We start from the raw sequence: 22,746 nt of genomic DNA on the forward strand, positions 1-22,746 counted from the left end.
TCTTAACCCACTGAGCCACAATGGAAACTCTCACCTATATTTTAAATAATGAAACAGGGATCCAACTAAGTCAGTTTAGGACAGAAAGGAATTTTATGCCACTGGATATCCATGGCTGTGAGTTTCCTGAACCAGGGAGGTAGATTCAGAAACATTGGCCATCTCTACACTGAGAGATGCCTGAAAAGTACTCTCAAATCTCTGGGACTTGCATAAAGAGAAAGACAAATATCATATGATATAACATATGTAAAATCTAAAAAAATGACACAAATGAATTTATTTACATAATAGAAATGGACTCACAAACATAAAAAAAAATTTTAGTTACCAAATGGGAAAGGAGTGAATGATAAATTAGGAATCTGGGACTAACAGATACTCACTACTATGTATAAAATGGATAAACAACAAGGACCTACACAGCGAGGGACTATATTCAATATATTGTAATAATGTATAATGGAGAAGAATTTGAAAAAGAATATATGTATTTATTTATATATAACTAAATAACTTTGCTCTATGCCTGAAACTAATACAATATTGTAAATCAACTGCACTTTAAAAAGAAAAAGAAAAAAATCTCTAGGACTTAAATACATACGAGATGAGTCGGAGAGAAGCAAAAGGCACTAAAGACAGTATTTTACTGGCCCAAACCTGGCAGAACAAGGAAGGTTTGGCTGTATTGGTATATCCAAAATGAAATGGTGTTTATACAATAAATGAAAATTTTGTAGAGAGTACTAATGGACCTACAATGAATCTGAGAAGCAGAATTGACAAAACACTCAACTCAGAGGAGGGGGCAGTTCACTCAACAGGAGAGGTCTAGTTATGGCCAGGGAAGAGTCCATCAGACCATCCTCTGGTCCATGTGAAATGTTCCTCTTGTAGCCACCTCTTTTGCTCTGAGTGAAGGTACTCCAGTCACTTTTCAGATGGCTCATTCAGCTTCCTCCTTGACATTGAGACAGTGAGATGTTGAAGCTTTAGACAGAGGGGTTCTACAAAGGGCTTGTGAGCATTAGCATTCCCATCTCAGAAAAGCAACCTCCCGCATTATAGAAATAATTGGCTTTTTATCCTCATAATAATAATAATACCTAACAAATATTGAATGCTTGCTATGTGCCAGGCACCCTTAGAAGCATTTTACATGAAAGAATGCATTTAATTGCCACAAGAACGCCCTGAGTCAAACACTATCATTATCACCATTGGACAAATTAAAAAATGGAGTCAGGGATTGTGAAGAAGCTGCTCGGGGTCAGAACCTTAGAAGTGACAGAGTCAGGATTCAAATCCCAACCATGAGGCTCCAGAGCCTGTAAGCTTAACCACCATGCTATGCCTACTCTCGTGAATTACTACGAACATATTTCTCTGCATCTGTTCACCTCAGGTGCACTAGCAAGACCGAAGTCTACACATTCCTTACAAAATCACGGGGATACCTGAGTGCTTTGAGCCTCAAAACCCCCTTTTATTTCCTTTCGGCACACATTTACATTGAAGTCAATGCAAAACAAAACAAAACAAAACACTCTGAGATTTACCATAAGGATTTGATTGCAACTGAGCTGAATTATTCCTAAGTCTATACTTAAACATTTTCAGTGGGAAGACTTACAGTGAAAAATACATGGAAGCAAAGTTGGGCTAATGTTTTACACATTTTAGAATTGCTTTCTGGATGTGTTTCATTTTAGAAGAGCTAGAGAAAGAAAAGGAAACATTTATTGAGTGTCAACTATGTGCCTGGCTTTGGGCTAAGGGCTTTTTCACACGTGTGATCTTATTTAACCTCACAACAATCCCATAATATATGATTAATTTCACTTTTATAGATGAGAACAAGGACTCGATGAGGTTATATACTTCTTCAAGGTCACACAGCTAATGAACGGTGTAAAAGATGATCAGATTTAGAAATATGTGACATCAATCCCCCACTCCCAATTTATTTATTTATTATTTATTTATTTATTTATTTATTTATTTATTTATTTATTTTTAGGGCTGCAGCACATGGGAGTTCCCAGGTTATGAGTTAAATTGGAGCTGCAGCCACTGGCCTATGCCACCACCTCAGCAACGCCAGATCTGAGCTGTGTCTGCAACCTACACCACAACTCATGGCAATGCTGGATCCTTAACCAATTAAGCAGGGCCAGGGATTGAACCCACATCCTCATGGATACCAGTCAGGTTCTTAATTCACAACAGGAACTCCCCAGTTTATGTTATATTTAGGTTGTATCTTATACACTGCTTGCAGGATCTTGATGGGTACATTTGAAGGAAATTGTAACTTTCTCTTGATTCTAGGTAGTCATGTATGCATCTACTGCTTTTACTAGTCTGTAAGCATCACAGCACAAAACTCAGGTCTTACTTATTGCTATACATTGGTAATACCTGGCAGAGGGTGTGCTCAGAACAGTAGCTGGTGGGTCACTTAAGACTGTGATTGTGGGGTGGTTGGGGAGCTTGGGGTTAATAGATACAAACTATTGCCTTTGGAATGGATTAGCAATGAGATCCTGCTGTGTAGCACTGGGAACGATGTTTAGTCACTTATGATGGAGCATGATAATGTGCGAAAATAGAATGTATACATGTATGTGGAACTGGGTCACCATGCTGTACAGTAGGAAAAAAAATTGTATTGGGGAAATAACTATTAAAAAATAATAATTAAAAAAAAGACTGTGATTGTAGACATTGATTCCAAGCTAGATGATAATCCCAGGGAAAGACACAACATGGTCTGAAAGCAACACACTCATTTTGAGCCTTAACTTTCAGAAGGGCTGTTTGATAGGCTTGCCAGCAGACCTGAACAAACCCCACCACTGAAGCACAGGGACACAGCTCCTTGAGCTCCGGGTGTGGTGTTGGTGAATCACTTCATCACTCAGCCCCCTTCCCCCTTCCCCAGTGCCTCCTTGGCAGCGCTCTAGTTGCTCCCCTGGCTTTGAACAATTTGGCAGCCTCCAACAGCTCCTCTTCAAAGAGCTGAAGACAAGCCTGATGTTACAATTGCCTTGCTTAATTCCACACAGGTTTCCGTGAATCGGATTAAACTCAGGTGAACAAAGGTATTTAGTCTGTGATAGAGCTGAACCGTATCTGGATAAATATAAACAGGAGAGTTAATCCTATGAGAGCCACTATCTGCCAGCAGTTGGAAGGGTGTCAGCAGTGCCCTAGCCAAGGCCTGTTGGAGGGGGCAAGGCAGAGAAATTTAACCAGAGGGGTGCTGAGCATCTGGATTCTGTAGAAAGAGGGGCATAAAGATTGTGACTGGAATACATTAAGAGAAAAGCAAACTTTCTATTCACAAAAAAGTCAGCATTAATATCAGTCTTTAATCCACCCCAGGGCCCCTTAGCTTGCTTTATTCATTGTTGCCTTTCATCTTCTCTGTAAAGCGTCCTGCTCAAGGTCCCTTCCCAGATCAGCCTTAGGTCATGGGGGCAGAGATACTGTTGCTAAACATATGCAAGGGAGTAGCATGTGTGACTGGAAAACAGTGTGACAACATAATCCTGGTGTGGACTGATGAGGTCAGTGTGGGGTGATGTCGGCTTTTCTAGCATCTACTGAATCATCTGATGGGAGCGGCAGTTGAAAAGAATAAATTCAAACACATGCAACAGACCGCCACAAAGGCTGCATGGCCCAGATCTGGGGAAAGGGATCTTGTATGTGGTAGCATCTATGGGGAATGGGGAAGCACAGGGAATGATGATCTGGGAGTTAAGAGACCTCAGTTCTATTCTATCACCAGTTGAGCATCTATGTGACCTCAGGTTATTAGGCCTCTGAAACTGAGGGCCCTGGTCCAGATTGTATCTAAGATCTCTTTTAGTCTCAAAGGCAAAGATACGTCCTATGTAGGAGAGGTTTTGTAAAAAGTACATCACCACAAGATCAAAACCTTGGGAGGCATTGTACTCTGAATTGCAATTTTCTGAAGTCGCCACATAATGGTTTGCCTAACTTCTATGAGTAAAGGCAAAGTGATGGCAGGCTCATTAGAATAAGAGGGTGAAATAAACTGTCAGAGAGATGAGCACTTGAACACTTGTGCTCCAACCCAAGGCCACAGAATTCCATATACTTAGGGTCTTAAAGTCTTCTTTGCAACAGGTAGGACAAGGAGACATGAAAAGATCTTTTGATTATCTTGGTCATGATTCATGTTCCCCAACAGGCTACTTAACTTGTACACATCTCTGTTGTTGGAGTTCTTCCTGCCTGGAGTATTTCCTGCATCACTGTTTGTCAAAATTCAACTCCCAGTCTAAGACCTCCCAGGTAGAATGAAACTGCACCCTCTTTAGTTATCAGCACTTATTTTGTTCTATCTCATATGACACTTTACTTCCCTCTAATTACAATGATATATTATAAACTTCTGGAAGGCAGGGTATGGAGCTCATTTATGTACATGTCCCTGGGTCTGCCTGACACATTGTAGGCACCCACTCAATGGTTTCTGAATTGAACCAGGATTTTCATGTTACCTGCTAATGTGACGGCAATGGAGACAGAGTCATATCCCAAGGCATTTGTGGCATTACAAGTGTAGAAACCCACATCAGCTTCCACAGGTGCCAGGATCTGTAAGGAATCATCTGGCTGTAGAAGAATCCTGGAGTAACAGAAAAGAAACGTAGACCCAGTCAGGTCAGTTGACTCCTTTTTGGCATTCAATATTGGTAAAGCTGGAAGGAACCTCTGGGGTATTTTGAACCCTGTTTTAACAAGCCAAACCAGCCACAATGACACTCAGGGAACCAGCCTCTCTTGCCACTTGGATGGGTGTGATTCTGGTAATCAGCCCAAATAAGGAGGCTTTGGATTGTTCATGCAGTGTGTTGATTACTTGGTCTAAAAGGTAATAGTTGGAGCCATCAGCGTATGTCCTGAATACATATAACACACACAGGGGTGAGAGAAGATGCTAGAATGAATGGTGCAGGTGGATTTGGGGAAGCCCTCTTAAGGAAAATGCAAAGTTATAAAGGAGGAGTGGGGCTTGGTTGGATGGTAGAAAGTGGGCAGAGCTTCCATATATGGAGAAAGGCATCTGTTAAGGCTTGGAGGTAGGAGAGAGGAAGTTGGAAGTCAAATAGGAGAGGATCTTCACACACACACACACACACACACACACACACACACTTGAAAGTAACTGTATGTGTAATTATGTCTCAGTTCTATTGCCTTCATTAGTCTGTAATTATTATTGGACAAACATTAGATCTTATTTATTGCTTTATTTCCCACAAAACTTGGCAGAGGGCCCTCTGTAGAGAAGCTGCCAGCAGAATAAAGGCAGACTTGCCCTTCAGGCACGGTAGAGGTAATGACGGGATAAACACCAGGTAGTTTAGATACTTTGCTTGAGCTGAAAAGAATCATAAGAAATTGTGAGCACCTGCCATGAGCTTCAAAATTCACTATTTCAGTCTACTATTTTTTTCTAGATTTATGCCATTCTAAGAACTGCCTGCTACACTGTCACACTTAAGGAGATTAATGACTAATAATGACTTGAAGCTGATGTCTAGGTGAGGCTAATGATAACTGGAATGTGTATGTGGGAGTCCAGAAGGTTGAGGGGAGACTGGTTGGGAACTTCAGAGATGCAGTGCCAGACCTGGAAAGGGCCTTGGTCAATAAATCATCCCATAGCACAGAAATGATTTAGCAGTGGCTTTGGGGCTCCTGGAGTCAGTCATTTCCATCTTTGTGATGATTTCCACCTCCCTGGTTTCCAAAGGCTCCAAGAACTCTTTGGCTAATATATGTTAGCATCCCTTCACAGGAGGCAAGTAGATAAGGGATTGTTTCTCTGGAAAGGGAAAAAAGAACCACAAAAAGGTCAAGAAAGCACAAAAGACTTGGTGGTAAAATTAAGATGAGGAGCTGGGTCTCCTGCTCAGGCAGCACACTCTCCCACTATACAATTCCTATTCTTCATTATGTCTCTTGCTAGTACTCTATGGTACTGGCAGTTTGGTGCTGCCTCTAGTCAGCTCTTAATTATCTGAGGTGGATGACCAGTCTGGCAGTGAATCAGGCCTCCTCAACTCTGCTTTTGGCCTTGGACCTGTTGCATTACTTTTTCTTACCTCCTGTTGGAGAAAAGTCAGGAGGGAAGAAAAGCAACGCTTATATCCATCATTCTTCAATCTGGCTAGGTATGGGCAGTTCTGGTAAAAATGGGGAAGGAAATAGAAAATATTAGCTAAAGAGAAATTTCTGGATGGTTTGTGTTTGATATAGTGCCATTCCAGACCATTGCCATTATTATAGAACAGTCTAGCTTCTGTGGCACTGAACTAGGGCTTGAAATTTTATAAAGGATGACAGGGGGGCTACAAGAGATTGTGCTAGAACTCATCCACTCATTCATTCTCTCATTCACCAAAATTAGGTGTTTTCTCTCAAACAATTACATTCTAATTGGTTATTTCAAAGAGCTAATAAGAGAAAGGTGATTCTATAATTTACTTATATTCAGTAGGCCATACAACATTTTAATAATATGATCATTTTTATAGGAATATTGATAGATAAAACATAGTACCATTGCCAAATCTTTTCGGGTGTTCAGGATATTTTATTTATTTATTTAGACTTCTTGCCATTTCTTGGGCTGCTCCTGTGGCATATGGAGTTTCCCAGGCTGGGGGTCTAATCAGAGCTGTAGCTGCCAGCCTACGCCAGAGCCACAGCAACGTGGGATCCGAGCCACGTCTGCAACCTACACCACAGCTCACGGCAACGCCGGATCCTTTAACCCACTGAGCAAGGCCAGGGACCAAACCCACAACCTCATAGTTCCTAGTCGGATTCGTTAACCACTGTGCCACGACGGGAACTCCGTTCAGGCTATTTTAGATTAAAAAGTGAAACACTGACTTAATGATTTAAATCTTTTTTTTTTTTTTAAATAATAATTGCCTTTGTTGGTTGCTGCAGGAACTTCAAATTCTTTCATTGCAAACTTTTTTTTTTTTTTGCCTTTTTGTCATTTCTTGGGCCGCTCCCACGGCATATGGAGGTTCCCAGGCTAGGGGTCAAGTTGGAGCTGCAGCCGCCGGCCTACGCCAGAGCTACAGCAATGCCGGATCCTTAACCCACTGAGCAAGGCCAGGGATGGAACCCGCAACCTCATCGTTCCTAATTGGATTCGTTAACCACTGAGGCACGACGGGAACTCCCTGATTTAAATCTTTATGATATTCTAGGAACACAGTTGCCTCTAAAACACTTTCTAAACAGGAATAATGAAAGCAGGCTTAACCAAATTTCACTAGAACTGACTACCTAAGATGACTAAACTTTGTAGATCATTATTCAGTTTCACCACCCTCAAAAGGCAGGGAAGAAGATGAGCTAAATCCCCATGTCTATGACAATAGTTGCTTCCCTATTAGAAGGGGTTCTTGAATTGAATATTTAGAGCAGGAGGCTAAAAAGAGAAACAAAATCAAGTTCGGAAGTCACTATTAGTAAAACCCTTCATCTTCCTACGTTTCAGCTTATTAACATTTCAAACCTAATTGAAGTATGTTTTCCTATCCAGCAGAGGGAACTGTCAAAATGAGGTATATAAGGAAGCTGCAGATCACCTTTTGGTGTTTCCAAAGACCCTTCCATTGGTAAGGTTGGACACTCTGGAGAATGAAATGTAAGGAAGGAGGGGGGATGAAACAATTGTGAGCAAGAAAGTGAGAGGAATTCATGATACTGACCAATTCCCCACCCCCAACAATTTATTAGCTCTCTATATTCAGATCATTCTCCTCCTCCTCTCTGTAGAACTACTGCACCTGCCTGATTTCATGCAGAGGTTATAAACCCCACTCCTTCACTGGGCCTAATCTGCCTAATTGTTCTATACATATTTATTAAAGTATAATTGATTTACAATGTGCCAATTTCTGCTCTAAAGTGACCCAGTCACACACACACACACACACACACACACACACACACACATTTCTCTCATACTATCTTCCATCATATTCTATCACAAGAGATTTGGTATAGTTCTGATTCATTCTAAATGTAATAGTTTGCATTTTAGGTGGGGGTTAGCTTTTATAGGTGTATCAGTTCCTCCAGGCACTGATGTTACTGAGGGAGCCATGATGCTTTATGCCAGTAGAAAGCCTGAAAAGAATTCCCACAAAGTTGGTAAAGGAAAGGAGGGAAGATCCACTGCAATGGGCATAAAGCCATAAGGGTCTGAACCAAAATGGGAATAATGGGAATAAAAAAAAAAGGAGTCCAGGTCTCAAAATTTAGTATTCATACATTCTTCTAGTCCATAAACTGTGTGTATGAAGATAAAGAAGCCAAGGTTTGCCTTCATAAAGCAGCCTTAAATATTGTCTAAGACAAAAATCTACATGGGACAACATCTGAATTTCTCATTCATTGCATATACTTAGAAATTGTTTCTATTCATCAAACTGAACTCTTTAAAAGAGGTACAGAGTTATTTGAGGTCAGAGTTAGGATCTGAAAGAGGGTTTCTTGGTCCAATACTTTTTTTCCAATCTATCATGTCTTTACTATGCCCATAAAATTGGTGGATGGGAGTTTGGAGGTTCCCACGAGGAGCAGCAATACTTCTGGAGAGGGTCCCCATGCATTACTCTCTAAGAAACATGACAGGGCAAAGGAAAGGGCTTGCTGGAGGCTGAGGTTTGCCTTAGTTTCTCTATCTAGCCGGGCATGTAGGGAGAGAGGTTCCTAGGGATCCTGCTGTATAACACTGGGAACTATATATAGCCACTTATGATGGAGCGTGATGGAGGATAATGTGAGAAAAAGAATGTATACATGTATGTGTGACTGGGTCACCTTGATGTACAGTAGAAAATTGACAGAACACTGCAAAAGCAGCTATAGCGGAAAAAATAAAAAACACTAAAAGTTAAAAAAAAAAAGATTCCTGGGGGGGGGACATTTTATTTCAGGCATATACTCTATTAATTTAACTTAATTTGTTGGTAGCTGATTTCTGTCAGCTTATATTTAGGTTTCAAATTTGACAGACCTGTTTTAGAATACACAGGCACAGAAATATAGCACTGCTTTCCAAGCAAAACCAGAAAGATTTCTCTGGGGTTGTTCAGGAATTTATGGAATTAGAGGATAAGGGGACACGGAATGGGGCATAATTAACACTTACATAGCAAATGGTACTGTGGTCATATCAGGTATACTAATACTCTCTGCTTTCCTCCCATATCCCCATTCCCTTTTGGTTTGCTGGGTTTAAACTTATTGCTTTATTTCTTTGGCCATTATCTTTAGCTAGAAAATGAAAGAACAGTTTTGCTTTTCTGGTAGACTTTACTTATCAGCTTCTTTGTGATAGTCTTCTCAAGCATTCTACAAATTAAGGACCACTTGAGAGAGTACAAATAATTATTTTAGTTGTAGATAAGTACAGCCCTTGTCACCCATGGGAATAGGATATGGAGAAAGTGCTCATGGGCCAGTCCCACCAAGCATGAAGCTCCTTGAGGTGGTGCTCTCTGCTCTGCATGTGCAATGGACAGTGAGTGAGTACTCTCATGTGAAAAGGAGGATGCTCTGGGTGTCGAGAGGAAAGGTCCAGCAATCATGATGCCCTCTAACTCCTTGGCTTGAGGGGGAAATCCCTGTCTTGTGCAGGCCCACCTCTCAAAGTCCTGTCCAAAATCAACCATGTGAAGTCGAAGTAGAGGTGAAGGCTTCCTGACTTCAGTCAAGAGACAAGGACTGGGAGTTCCTGTCATGGTGGAAACAAATCCAACTAGGAACCATAAGGTCGCAGGTTCTATCCCTGGCCTTGCTCGGTGGGTTAAGGATCCGGTGTTGCTGTGAGCTGTGATGTAGGCTGCAGAAGTGGCTTGGATCCTGCATTGCTGTGGCTGTGGTGTAGGCCAGCAGCTGTAGCTCTGATTTGACCCCTAGCCGGGGAACCTCCATATGCCTCAGGTGCAGTCCTAAAAAAGAAAAAAAAAAAAAACCCAAAAAACAAAAAACAAAACAAGGACTCACTTGATGGTCTTGGGCAAGGCTTTCAACTCTGTGAGCCCCTAAGTTCCTTCTGCAAATTGAGGACAACACCTCAGAGAGTTTCTTGTGAGGATCAAATAAAGGAGTGAGTTTATTCTTCCTGTTTTTAAGAAACAGTTTACTGTTCTCTAAGTAAAATATTATCAGCTTAAGCATCAGATACATCTAATAAATTAGTAATTTTTTTTTGTCTTTTGTCTTTTTTGTTGTTGTTGTTGTTGCTATTTCTTGGGCCGCTCCTGCGGCATATGGAGGTTCCCAGGCTAGGGGTTGAATCGGAGCTGTAGCCACCGGCCTACGCCAGAGCCACAGCAACGCAGGATCCTAGCCGCGTCTGCAACCTACACCACAGCTCACGGCAACACCGGATCGTTAACCCACTGAGCAAGCGCAGGGACCGAACCCGCAACCTCGTGGTTCCTAGTCGGATTCGTTAACCACTGCACCACGACGGGAACTCCTAAATTAGTAATTTTTAACGGTAACGGTGAGGGTAACCTGCACTACCATTTTGAATTTCCTCCTTGGAAATTTCAGAGGAAAATTTCAAGCTCTGGACACAGAAATACCCATCTGCTATGGGTCATGAGGTCCCATCTCAGGCCTCTCCCCCTAACAAGTCATTCTTAAACCCATTTTAGGTCTCGCTCGACATAGGACTAGAACCTGGAAATCATAGGTACATCTGTTCTCTTTAGAACAGTATCTTTCTTACCTTCTCAAACTTACCTGCCCCACGTCCCAACATAAACTTGTCTTTCCATTGAAGATGGCCTCTTTGACTATCTTTGTCATTAGCTTTTGGCTGAATTCGTGCCCTTCCTCCTTCTCTCGATCCTTCCAAATTCTCCCCATCACTTAAGAACGAGTTCAAGTTCAACTTCCTGTGTTACCACAGCCCCCAAGAATTCCTCCCTTTCCTTATCTTCTGGAGTTGTTCTAAATTGTATCACAAAGCTCCTTCCCTTCTACAATGTCTCCTTCCTTCAGTTAGACTATAAATCAATACTTCAAAGGCTGGGACTCCTGCTTCTTTTAGGGTTCCCTCTTCAGTATTCAGTATAATGCTGGCATGATGAATAAACACTTAACAGACACTTGTTTAGTTGCCTTTGAAGCAATGGAACTGATAATGATCATTTCGACAATAGAACACAGTGGTTAAGAGCACAGACTCCAGAGCCAGAGGGACAGGGTCCCAACCCCAGCTGTACCACTAGTAGCTTTGGAACCTTGGCCAAGTCATTTACTTCTCGGTGATATAGTTTCTCATCTACAGAAGAATTATTGCACCTACCAAGGGTTGTCATGAATATTCCACACGAATATTTCAAGAACACAGAGGTGTTTCAAAAACACAGGAACGTACCTGACATGCAGTAAATCCCATGGAAGTGCAGGTTATCATTATTATCATTTTGTTGTTTTGACATCCCTGTTATCATTCACTCTTCACGTCTGAATCTACATATTCTGGATGTTGTGAGTAGTTGCTTTGATGTGGGTAAATGACTGAGAAATTCAGGGTTTTGAAGAAAAAAGCCATAAATCAGGGCCATGAGGAGGGAGCAAAGGGTTTGCTGTGTGAGGGACCAGGGCATGGACCACAGTGTGTTTACCTTGGTGGTAGCACTGGGGATGGAAAAGAGGAGCAGAGGACCGAGGCCATGTGGCACACTGGGTTGGCAACTGCCTCAATTCTATTCTTGACTCAGGAATCTCAGAATATGGACAACTAGTTACTTCCATTTCTGTTTTAACACTATTAACCAAATCCTGAAGTCTTAGAACACTTAAAAAAAAGGGCAGAATTCTGCAACTGCAAAGAAAAGTATATAAATAATAAAAGAAGGAGAATTGGGGAAAAAAAAAGGTGGGCTTAGAAGCAAATAAATTAAAGGGTACTGTGCAAAGAATATCAGCTCCAACCTCTGAGGAGATGTTGAGGTCTTTTCCTTACCTTGAAATGTAGATTTTTTTTTTTTTCTGCCTAGGTATTCCTAAGATTAGGATAATCAAGTCTACAACAAAAGGAGAGTGGAAGAAGATACTTAGTAGATAAATGTACAAGATTTATTTAATTTTATTCTATTATGTTACTACACTGATAATACTATCACTATCAATGATATTTTGGAGAGGAAGCAGCAGCTCAGAGAAGTTAGGTAACTTGCTCAGTCAGTGAAGGAAATCAGCACTGGGGAATGACCTTTCACCTTGAAAAAAACCGACTCTAAGCGTCCACTGGGGCCCAATAGGAAGGCATGTGGTTTGGCTTTATTTTTGGTGGGGGGTAATTTGTGCCAAAGTTTGTAGCTACTCGGGGAAATGGCCAATCATTAACAAGAATATTCTGGATTTTAAATAGCTAGAAGGCATGTGGTGTGGCCTCATTTTTGCTAGGGGGTAATTTGTGCCAACATTTGTAATTACTCAGGGAAATGGACAGTCACTAAGAAGAATATTCTAGATTTTAGGTAGCTTGAAGCTGGAGGACAAAAAGAATGCTATGAGAAGATGTCCTCGGTGAGCAAGATTTTTTTTCCCCTGAAACCAAAAATTATAATAGCCCAGAGACTTGCAAGTGAGAACTTTGTTTTGTACAGATATTTTGGGGAACAGATTTGAGGTTCATGAAGAGTTTCATATCACCATTTGGCAAGGGCAAGTTTTTTTTAACCTTGCTGTTTTTAATGTAATTGCCAACTAAAGGTTATTTAATGCCAGAAGTGCCATGATGGCTCCAGGTGGAAGTATAGAAAATATTTTTGGAATGGCAAAGGTCACCTGACCACACATTCTTAACCCGGTCCTAGTACTTTCTGCCAAACCCTTCAGCTCCCTTCTCTTCAGAAATTCATGAAGGCTTGAATTTGCTAATATGAATAGTTTTATCTGCCTACTGGGTAATTCATTTCAAACAACAGACCCCTGCATGAAATGACTGATTGGATTTCCTATTTACCTTGAATAGAGATCATCAAACTCCAGTCAGCTGCCACCTGCTTTTGTAAATAAAGTTTTACTGGCACACGGCCACACCAGATTAAGTACTTTATCTGGCTGCTTTTATGCTACGTTGGCAGAACTGAATGGTTGAGACAGAGATGGGATAGGCTGCAAAGCTAAAATGTTTACTCTCTGGCCCTTTAAAAGGAAAAGTTTGCTGACCCTGACTTAGAACATGGAAGCATTTTCACTTCTGGTTTGTTTCAGTGTTTTCCTCATTTGTACAGAAATGTTAACCAGTTTTTCAGAATTCTGCCATTTGCTAGGACCATCTTTCTAGGAAGAATAAATTAATGGCTCAGGGGATATTTTAAGACCCTCTAGTCTTTTAGCAACTAGACAATGATGGGTTGTCACCGATTGTCTCATGTCTAACGCTCTCTGCTGTCTGATTCATGCTAGTCATTCCTGTGACCTGGCATTGATCTTCTACACTCTTTTTTTTGGGGGGGGGCGTTGCTAAAGCTTACATATTTACTGGGATTCCTCCTTTTTCTCTGACTTGCTATTCTTACACTTTGCCTCTGGGAAGAAAAAATGGTCATCACTATTTCCTTCAGTTCTAGAAAAGAAACACGCCAAACCAAATTGAAACTGGTTTCTTCTTCCCTCCCTATCTTCTCCGCCTCCAGTTTTTATAGTATCTGCAAGCTTGGAAACTGCATTTCATGTGCTTATGACTTTTACATATAGCATTATTCCCAACTGTGGTTCTGAAATTGACCCTGGAGGCATTTTCCATCTGATTCTCTCTTCCATTCTAAGAAATTTCCATCTGTGGATACTCTGTGTTTGCCCATGCTAAAGCTTTCCAAGTACTCCTTAATGCACCTCCTATTCAATACCACTTTGGAACATCATCCAAAGCTTTCTGGGAAGCATAAACATTTAGAATTTACAGAGAGAAATGTCAGAAATGTCAGCAAAAAAACTGACAGTACAGTATAAGCATCCTTTCTTGCTGTTTGGATTAACGCTAATAATTTTTCATTACATTGTGTTTTCCTAGACACCTATCTCTATTCTTTGAACTGCACAAGGGTTCCTCAAAACAAGAGTAAACCTCCTGATTTTGTGACCTCCTGGAAGATGGTATCGTACACTGGTCTCATATTTAAGTGACAATGATTATACTGTCCAATGAGTACCCACTGTGTGCCAGGCACTTTACAGGTATTTCTGTTCTTTACTCCTTCACTTTTCTGCAGGGTGGGTATGATCACTGTAATTTACCTAATGTGAAATCAAGGTTCAGAGAGATGATGATGGACTCCTGTGGATTCAAAGTGGCAGAACTGGAATTTGAGTTTAGGATGCTGTGATTCTAGCTGCTGTGTCCTTGCCACTGTGGGCTGTCCTCAGTGTCAACTGATGTACCATTGGTTGTTCCTCCTGATCAGGGGGCGGCAGGGGAGTGAGGTGGGAGCATGCATCCAGACCCACAATAGAAAGAAAACAGGGAAAGGCTCAGGGATTAAAAGGCAGCAACTTCTTGGCATTAGTCCTTTCTCTAGGATTCCATATAGTTGGAATAGCATTGGGACCACTTCTCTATCTCTAAGAAGGCATCAGTACTTTCTTCAAGACTTGTAAGGATAACTCTAACTTCTTTATAGAAAAGAAAAGCCAGATTCTCCAAAATCAGCACAGGGAGCTGGATTGCCAAATTTGGAAGGAAAGCTGGATGAAGATGGGTCTTTTCTTCTGAGAAGAGATCTCAATTCTGCTAATAGTCCCATACTGGCAGGGAAGTCACCTTTGGTCCAAGAGTGAGCCAATAGTCACACTCTACTCATAGCAGCTGATAGAAATCTTAAAATATTTAAATAAGACTTTCCTAAATGTTACTACATTGGGTCCTTAACCTGCTGAGACACAATGGGAACTCCTGTGCTTCCATTTTAACATTTGTACAATTGGGACACATTGGGTCCTTAACCTGCTGAGACACAATGGGAACTCCTGTGCTTCCATTTTAACATTTGTACAATTGGGACAGCAACCCCAAAGGGTCATTGTAAGAATAAAGTGGACATCTGTGAAATACTTAGAATAGCATGTAGCTCAAAGCAACTGCTCAATAAATATAAGTGATGATGGTGATGAGAAGGAGGATTTCCCCATTGATCTGAATGTGATACAGGGATAGGATGCCATAAGATATGGACTCTGTGCTTATTCACTCTATAGCAATGCCTTGAAAACTGTACAGTTGTATGCCACAGAGCCCCTGGGTTCCTCAAACTTCTCTAGTAAAGAACATGTGAGCAAGAGAGAAATGTTAAGCTGGTTAGGAGTACCTCTCCGGAACTCTGCCATAATTGCACATTAGAGACTGCAAGTCCAGAGTATGCAAAACCATGCAGACCATAGTATCCAGCAATTAGGAAACCTCCCTCCTAAACACTGGCATCCATCTTTCCTTTATTCATTCATTTGTTCATCAGTTTATCCTTTGTTGAGTTTCTGTGATATTCTTGGAATTGTGGAGAAAATAGGATACATTCTTAAACATCTGCCCTTGAGGAAGAGTAACAATCCAGAAGGTAATATAGAAAAACAAAGAACTAATTCTAACACACAATGCAGGGCTGGATAGAATATTACGTGTAGGGTACTAGGTGGGTCATGAAGGGGTCATTTGATACAGCTTTGTGGGGTAGGCTTCATGAAAGGAAGGATAGTATTAGGCAGACAAAGTGAGTTGGAAGTTCCCAGGCAAATTTGTAAATAGCAAGTAATTGGGTACTGCGGAAGGGCAGAGTCCAGTGGGGTGAAGTGAGGGGTCTGGTAAGAGATGAAGCAAGAGGGGCAGGCAGATGCCAGATGATAAAAGGCATTGTATATCATGCTAGGCCATTTGGAACTTATCCTCAAGTGCTGGCAGGCCATGAAAAGAATTTTAAGCCTGGGAGCAGCATGGACAATTTTGCTAGAAAGACACTCTGGCAGTAGCATGTCAAGTGATCTTGAGCAGGAGTCAGTATACTTTTTCTGTAAAGGGACACATAGCAAATATTTTAGGCTTTGCCAGCCATCTATAGTCTCTGTTGTATATACTACTTTTTGTTTATTTGGGGTTTTTTGGGAAGTCATTTGTCCAAGCCTTTATTAAAAATAATGCAGCATGAGAAGAGCTCAAAATGATAGTTCAGAAAGCCCCAAGCACTTGTATAGCAGACTAAGGATGGTCAGTTGAAATTCAGCTTTAATTGTTCAGATTTCAAAAGGAATAACCCTTCAAAAATGCAAAAGCCATTCCTTGAATAATCCTTTAAATCATCTGTGTTCAAATCCCAGCTCTAACACTTATTAAGTGCTAGACCTTGAGTAAGTTAAACAGCTCTGGGCTCAATTTCAATTAATCTTTTAAAATAATCCTTTAAAAGCCACTCTTAATAAGCCCTTAAAAAAGTTTAAAGTCATTGGCTATAATCTGCCAACCCGTGGTCTTGCCTTGAAAAGGCAAATATAGAGTTAGGAGGCTGCTGTGATCATCCAGAGCTGACCAAGGTAAATCAAGCACAGGTAGTGAGAAAACAACCACAGTATGGGAGAAAATGTTTGCAAACAAAGCAACTAACTAGGGATTAATCCCCAAAAGAGATAAACATCTCATATAGCTTTATATTAAAAAAACCAAACAACCCAATCGAAAAATTGTCGCAAGATCTAAATAGACATTTCTCCAAAGAAGACAGACAGATAGATGGCCAAAAATCACATGAAAAGATGCTCGACCTCACTAATTATTAGAGAAATGCAAATCAAAACTACAATGAGGTATCACCTTATCAATCAGGATGGCCATTGTCAAAAAGTCTGCAAACAATAAATGCTGGAGAGGGTGTGTAGAGAAGGGAACTCTCTTACACTGTTGGTGGGAATGTAAACTGACACAGTCACTATGGAGAATGGTATGAAGATTCCTCAAAAAATTAGAAATAGAACTCTCATATGATCTAGCAATGCCACTCCATGGACATGTATCCAGAGAAAACCATGACTTGAAAAGACACATGTACTCCTATGTTCATTGTGCACTATCTGCAATAGCCAAGACATGAAAACAACATAAATGCCCATTGACAGAGGAGTGGATCAAGAAGATGTGGTACATATACACAATGAAATATTACTCAGCCATTAAAATGAACGAAATACCAGCATTTTTAGCAACATGGATGGACCTAGAAATTATCATGCTAAGTGAAGTCAGTCAGACAAAGAGACATCAACATCAAATGCTATCACTGATATGTGGTATCTGAAAAAAGAACACAATGAACTTCTTTGCAGAACAGATACTGACTCACAGACTTTGAAAAACTTATGGTTTCCAAAGGAGACAGTTTGGGGGGTGGGGGGGATATGCTGGGGGTATGGGATGGAAATCCTATAAAATTGGATTGTGATGATCATTGTACAACTATAAATGTAATAAATTCATTGAGTAATCAAAAAAAAAAAAAGATACACGCACCCCAATGTTTACTGCAGCACCGTTTACAATAGCCAAGACATGGAAGCAACCTAAATGCCCATTGACAGAGGAATGGATAAAGAAGATGTGGTACATATATACAGTGCAGCATTACTCATAAAAAAGAATGAAATAATGCCATTTGCTGCAACATGGATGGATCTAGAACTTACCATAATCAGTGAAGTTAAACAAAGACAGATATCATATGAGATCACTAATATGTGGAATCTGATAAAGAATGATATAGGGAAACTTGTTCACAAAACAGTATCACACTCAAAAATTTTGAAACCAAATTTATGGTTACCCAAGGGAAAATGTTGTGGCAGCAGAGGGATAAAATGGGAGGTTGGGATTGACATATATATACTACCATATATGGAGTGTGTGAGCAACAAGGATCTACTCTAGAGCACAGAGAAATCTACTCAATACTCTGTAGTGACCTATGTGGGAAAAGAATCTGAAAAAGAATGGGTAAATGTATATGCATAATTGATTCATGTTGCTATACACCTGAAACTGACACAACATTGTAAATCAACTCTACTCCAATAAAATTTAAATTAAAAAATAGAAAAATAAAACTCACCAGTCCTTAAAAAAAGGTACAGGCAGTAAGAACAGAGAACAGTGGAGTGGTGAAAGAGCCACTGAGGAGCTAAAACAGTTGAGAAATACAGGCGGACCGCCCTTTACTGTGCTTCGCTTTATTGTGCTTCACACATGACACTTTTTACAAATTGAAGTTTTGTGGCAACCCTACTGCAGCAACTCATTGGGGCCATTTTTCCCAACAGCATTTGTTCACTTTGTGTCTCTGTCACATTTTTAGTAATTCTTGCAATATTTCAAACTTTTTTTATCATTATTATATTTATTATAGTGATCTGTGATCAGTGATCTTCCATATAACTGCTCTGGCTCACTGAATGCTCAGTTGATGGTTAGCATCTTCAGCACTAAAGTTTTTTTTTGTTTGTTTTTTGCTTTTTAGGGTCACACCTGTGGCATATGACAGTTTGCAGGCTTGGGGTAAAATCGGAGCAGCTGCTGACCTACACCACAGCCACAGCATTGTGGTATCTGAGCCACGTCTGTGAGCTATACCACAGTTCATGGCAATGCCATCTTTAACCCACTGAGCAAGACCAAGGATCGAACCCGCAACCTCATGGATACCAGTCAGATTCCTTTCCACAGCACCACAATGGGAACTCCCCATAAGGTATTTTTAGATTACCAATAGTCTAGAGTATAGTGTAAACATAACTTTTATATGTACTGGTAAACCAAAATGTGCGACTCACTTTATTGTGACACCTGCTTTATTGCAGTAGTTGAGGACTGAACCCGCAGTATTTGAGGTATGCCTGTATTTGGCTTGGAAAGGTGAACGGCAGGGGTACTCATTCGTGAGATAGGAATTCAGAAGTTGAGTTTTGAGGTAATGACCTTTTTGTGGGGCACCTGGATTAGGCTGGTCAGTAGATCTCTCTTGCTCTGTGCTAGATACACGAGAGTCACCGGCATACAGAGGTATCCTGGAGCTACAGGCTCACTATGTATACAGAGTGAGACTTCTAAGAGGGTAGCTAAGAAGTGAGTAGAGGAAGAGAAATTCTCAAAGATGCTGAGAAAGAATAACCAGAGAAAAAGGAAGCAAGCCAAGTGCGTGTGGTTTCTAAAGGAGTAAAGTGTTTTCAGGAAGAAGGGCTCAGACTGTGTAGAATGTTGCTGAAAGCTTAGATAATGTTTTGAGAGACAACTTTCTTCCCTTTTTTCAGGGGGGGAGGAGGCTTTATCCAATACATGCAGTCTTAGGATGTGAGGTGGGCAAATAGAAGCCAATTCTATTATAAACTGAGTGGAAATATTAGGTAGGACTTAAAAAACTTATAATTAGTAATCCTTGGGTACCTAAGGTAGCCTTCTATATGTGAAATATTTCCAGGGTATAGTATTATAGCCCTCAAGTAGCCAATTTAATGTTTTCAAACTACCCAGGTACCAATAATGCACCAGACTCATGGAATGAGGCTAGAGTATTTGTCTTCTAGTGGCTTTTGCAAAGTAGCAATATGGTGATACCAGTCAATTACAGATGCACACAGGCTACATGGACTCGGCAATGAAAGCACAGAGAAAATGAAGCAGAGTTCTCATTTTCTCAATGAAATAGCATTCAGCCCTATTAAAAATGCTTTTATTTTATTTAAAAATTTTTTTTTGCCTTTTCTAGGGTCACTCCCACGGCATATGGAGGTTCCCAGGCTAGGGCTCCAATTGGAGCTATAGGCGCCGGCCTAGGCCAGAGCTACAGCAACATGGGATCCAAGCTGAATCTGTGACCTACACCACAGCTCAAGGCAACACCAGATCCTTAACCCACTGAGCAAAGCCAGGGATCAGACCTGCAACCTCATGGTTCCTAGTCAGATTCGTTAACTACTGCACCACGACAGGAACTCCTGAAAAGTGCTTTTAAACTCACATGTGATGACTGTCCTGCAAAGTCCAGTCCTGCTTCTTTGTTCTGAGGCTGAACCAGGTGGCCACACTTAGCTGTTTGTTTGTTTTTTTTAATCTTTTATTAGGTCACTTAGTTTTTTTGTTTGTTTGTTTGATTTTTTAGGGCTACAAGTGTGGCATATGGAAGTTCCCAGGCTAGGGGTTCAAATAAAAACTACAGCTGCCAGTCTACACCACAGCCACAGCAGCACGGGATCCGAGTCTACAACCTACACCACAGCTCCCAGCAATGCTGGTTCCTGAACCCAATGAGCAAGTCCAGGGATCGGAACCTGCATCCTCATGGATAGTAGTCAGATTCATTTCCCCTGCTCCACAACGGGAACACCCCTCACACTTAGTATTAATGTAATCTCTAGCCAGTCTAGAATTCTTCTAGAAAATTCACAGATTTGGAGTTTGTTAACTTCTACACAGGCACTTCGTCATCTGTCTCAAATCTCAGGCTCAGGGTGAACTCAATCTAGCCCATGTGCAAGTATTTGGTTGGTGGGAGTTTGGGAGGGAGGCTGGTGGGGGAGAGGGTTTAGAGTGCTTGGAATCCCTAAGTGTCATTTTAGCATGGAGTTTTGTCTGTCTCTACCCAATCCTTTTTTTTTTTTTGTCTTTTTGCGTTCTCTAGGGCTGCTTCTGCGGCATATGGAGGTTACCAGGCTAGGGGTCTAATCAGAGCTATAGCCACCAGTCTACACCAGAGCCACAGGAATGCGGGATCCGAGCTGCATCTGCAACCTACACCACAGCTCACAGCAACGCCTGATCTTTAACCCACTGAGCAAGGCCAGGGATCAAACCTGTAATCTCATGGTTCCTAGTCGGATTCGTTAACCACTGAGCCATGACGGGAACTCCCTCTACCCAATCTTTTAACAGAAATAATAGCAAGTGCATGGCTGAACTCTGAGGTTCATCTTCCTCCATTTTTTTTCTTTCAGCTTTTCTTAAAGGTGGTTCTTGAAACACCAACCTCAGAAGCACCTGTAGTGCTTGTTAAAATGTCAACAATAGGAGTGCCTGTTGTGGTGAAGCAGAAATGAATCAGACTAGTATCCATGAGGATGCATGTTCAATCCCTGGCCTCCTTTAGTGGGTTGGGGATCAGGTGTTGCCATGAGTTGTGGTGCTGTGGTGTAGGTCATAGACTTGGCTTGGATCCCAAGTTGCTGTGGCATAGGCCCCTTAGCTGCATCTTCGATTCGACCCTTAGCCTAGGAACTTCGATATGCCTCAGGTGAGGTTCTAAAAAGCAAAAAAAAAAAAAATAAAATAAAATAAAAAAAGTCACTGACAGAGCTCTGCTATAGAAAGTGATTCTGGGGTAGGGTAGGGTGTGGCTGTATCAATTTCTTTCTTTCTTTCTTTCTTTTTTAATTTTTGCTTTTCAGGGCCACCTGGCATATGGAAGTTCCTAGCCTAGGTGGCTGAATCAGAGCTACAGCTGCCAGCCTATGCCACAGCCACAGCAATTTGGGATCTGAGGTGCGTCTGTGACCCACACCATAGCTCATGGCAACACCAGATCTTTAACCCTCTTAGCAAGGCCAGGGATCAAACCCGTGTCCTCATGGATACTAGTCAGATTTGTTTTACTGCCCCACAACAGGAACTCCCTATATCCATTTCTAATGTTTCCTGGTAATTATCATGCACAATGAATTTGGGAACCCCTACTCTATCTCCTTTCCAAAGTTTAGAAGTTTTAAGAAAATATTGTGACCACTGGAGTTTAAAACAAACTGGATGCAAACTATAGCATTTGGAGAAGATAAGCAATGAGATCCTGCTTTATAGCACAGGGCACTTATCTAATCACATGTGATGGAACATGATGGAGGATAAAGTGAGAAAAATTAATGCACATATATATGTATAACTGGGTCATCTTACTGTATAGCAGAAATTGACAGAACACTGTAAATCAACTATAGGAAAAAAATTCAAAAAAAAAATTGAGGCTCAAGTTACTATATCCTCTACTAGGCCTTCAGTGTGTCTTAGTTTCTGGAAATCAGGGACTTCCCTTATTTATGACCTCACTGTCTGGCACCCATCCCTATACCTAATGCTCGTCAGATATTTGTGAGTTGAAGAGACACTTGCAAAGGGGCCCTTACTACCCCCTCTCCCAGCTTCTCCTCATTCTCCTCTATAATCCACTCACCAATGTGAGTCTATAAATTTGGAAATTAGATGATCTTACTATCCTAACTCGTATCCACCAAAGTCTCCCTATGGTGCTCAGACTAAAACCTAAACTCATCTTGGTCTCTGTTGCCCTCAGGCCTCATCCCGTATCATCTCAACCTTCAGCCTGCCACACTCCAGCTAAATGAATTTCTTTTGGGTTTTTTTCAACATAGTCAACTCATTGTCACTTTAGGGTTTGGCACTGCATTTCCCTTGCCCTTCTGATGTCATATTGCTGGACACTAGTCATCATTCAGCTCTGGGCTTTTAGGAAACCTCCTCAGAGAACCCATCCAATGTGGGTACTGGTATACCCATACCATCTACTATTTTTATTGTGCACTCTGCTGTGTTTATTGTCTTACTCAATTTTCATTCATGCACTTATTTATGATTTATTTAGTACCTATTTAGTGCCAGGTACTCCTCCC

At 41.1% G+C, this 22,746-nt stretch overlaps 1 protein-coding gene across 1 annotated transcript in view; it reads right to left on the reverse strand.

Moving 5' to 3' along the window:
* ADAMTSL1 (ADAMTS like 1) overlaps positions 1-22,746 on the reverse strand; it is a 452,838-nt gene that overhangs the window by 134,236 nt on the left and 295,856 nt on the right. The window contains exon 20 of the mRNA XM_047767602.1: positions 4,539-4,666. Within this exon, the coding sequence (XP_047623558.1) occupies positions 4,539-4,666 (128 nt within the window). The remainder of the gene's footprint in view (positions 1-4,538; positions 4,667-22,746) is intronic.

Source organism: Phacochoerus africanus, chromosome 2 (assembly GCF_016906955.1).
Source record: "Phacochoerus africanus isolate WHEZ1 chromosome 2, ROS_Pafr_v1, whole genome shotgun sequence".
NCBI lineage: Eukaryota > Metazoa > Chordata > Mammalia > Artiodactyla > Suidae > Phacochoerus > Phacochoerus africanus.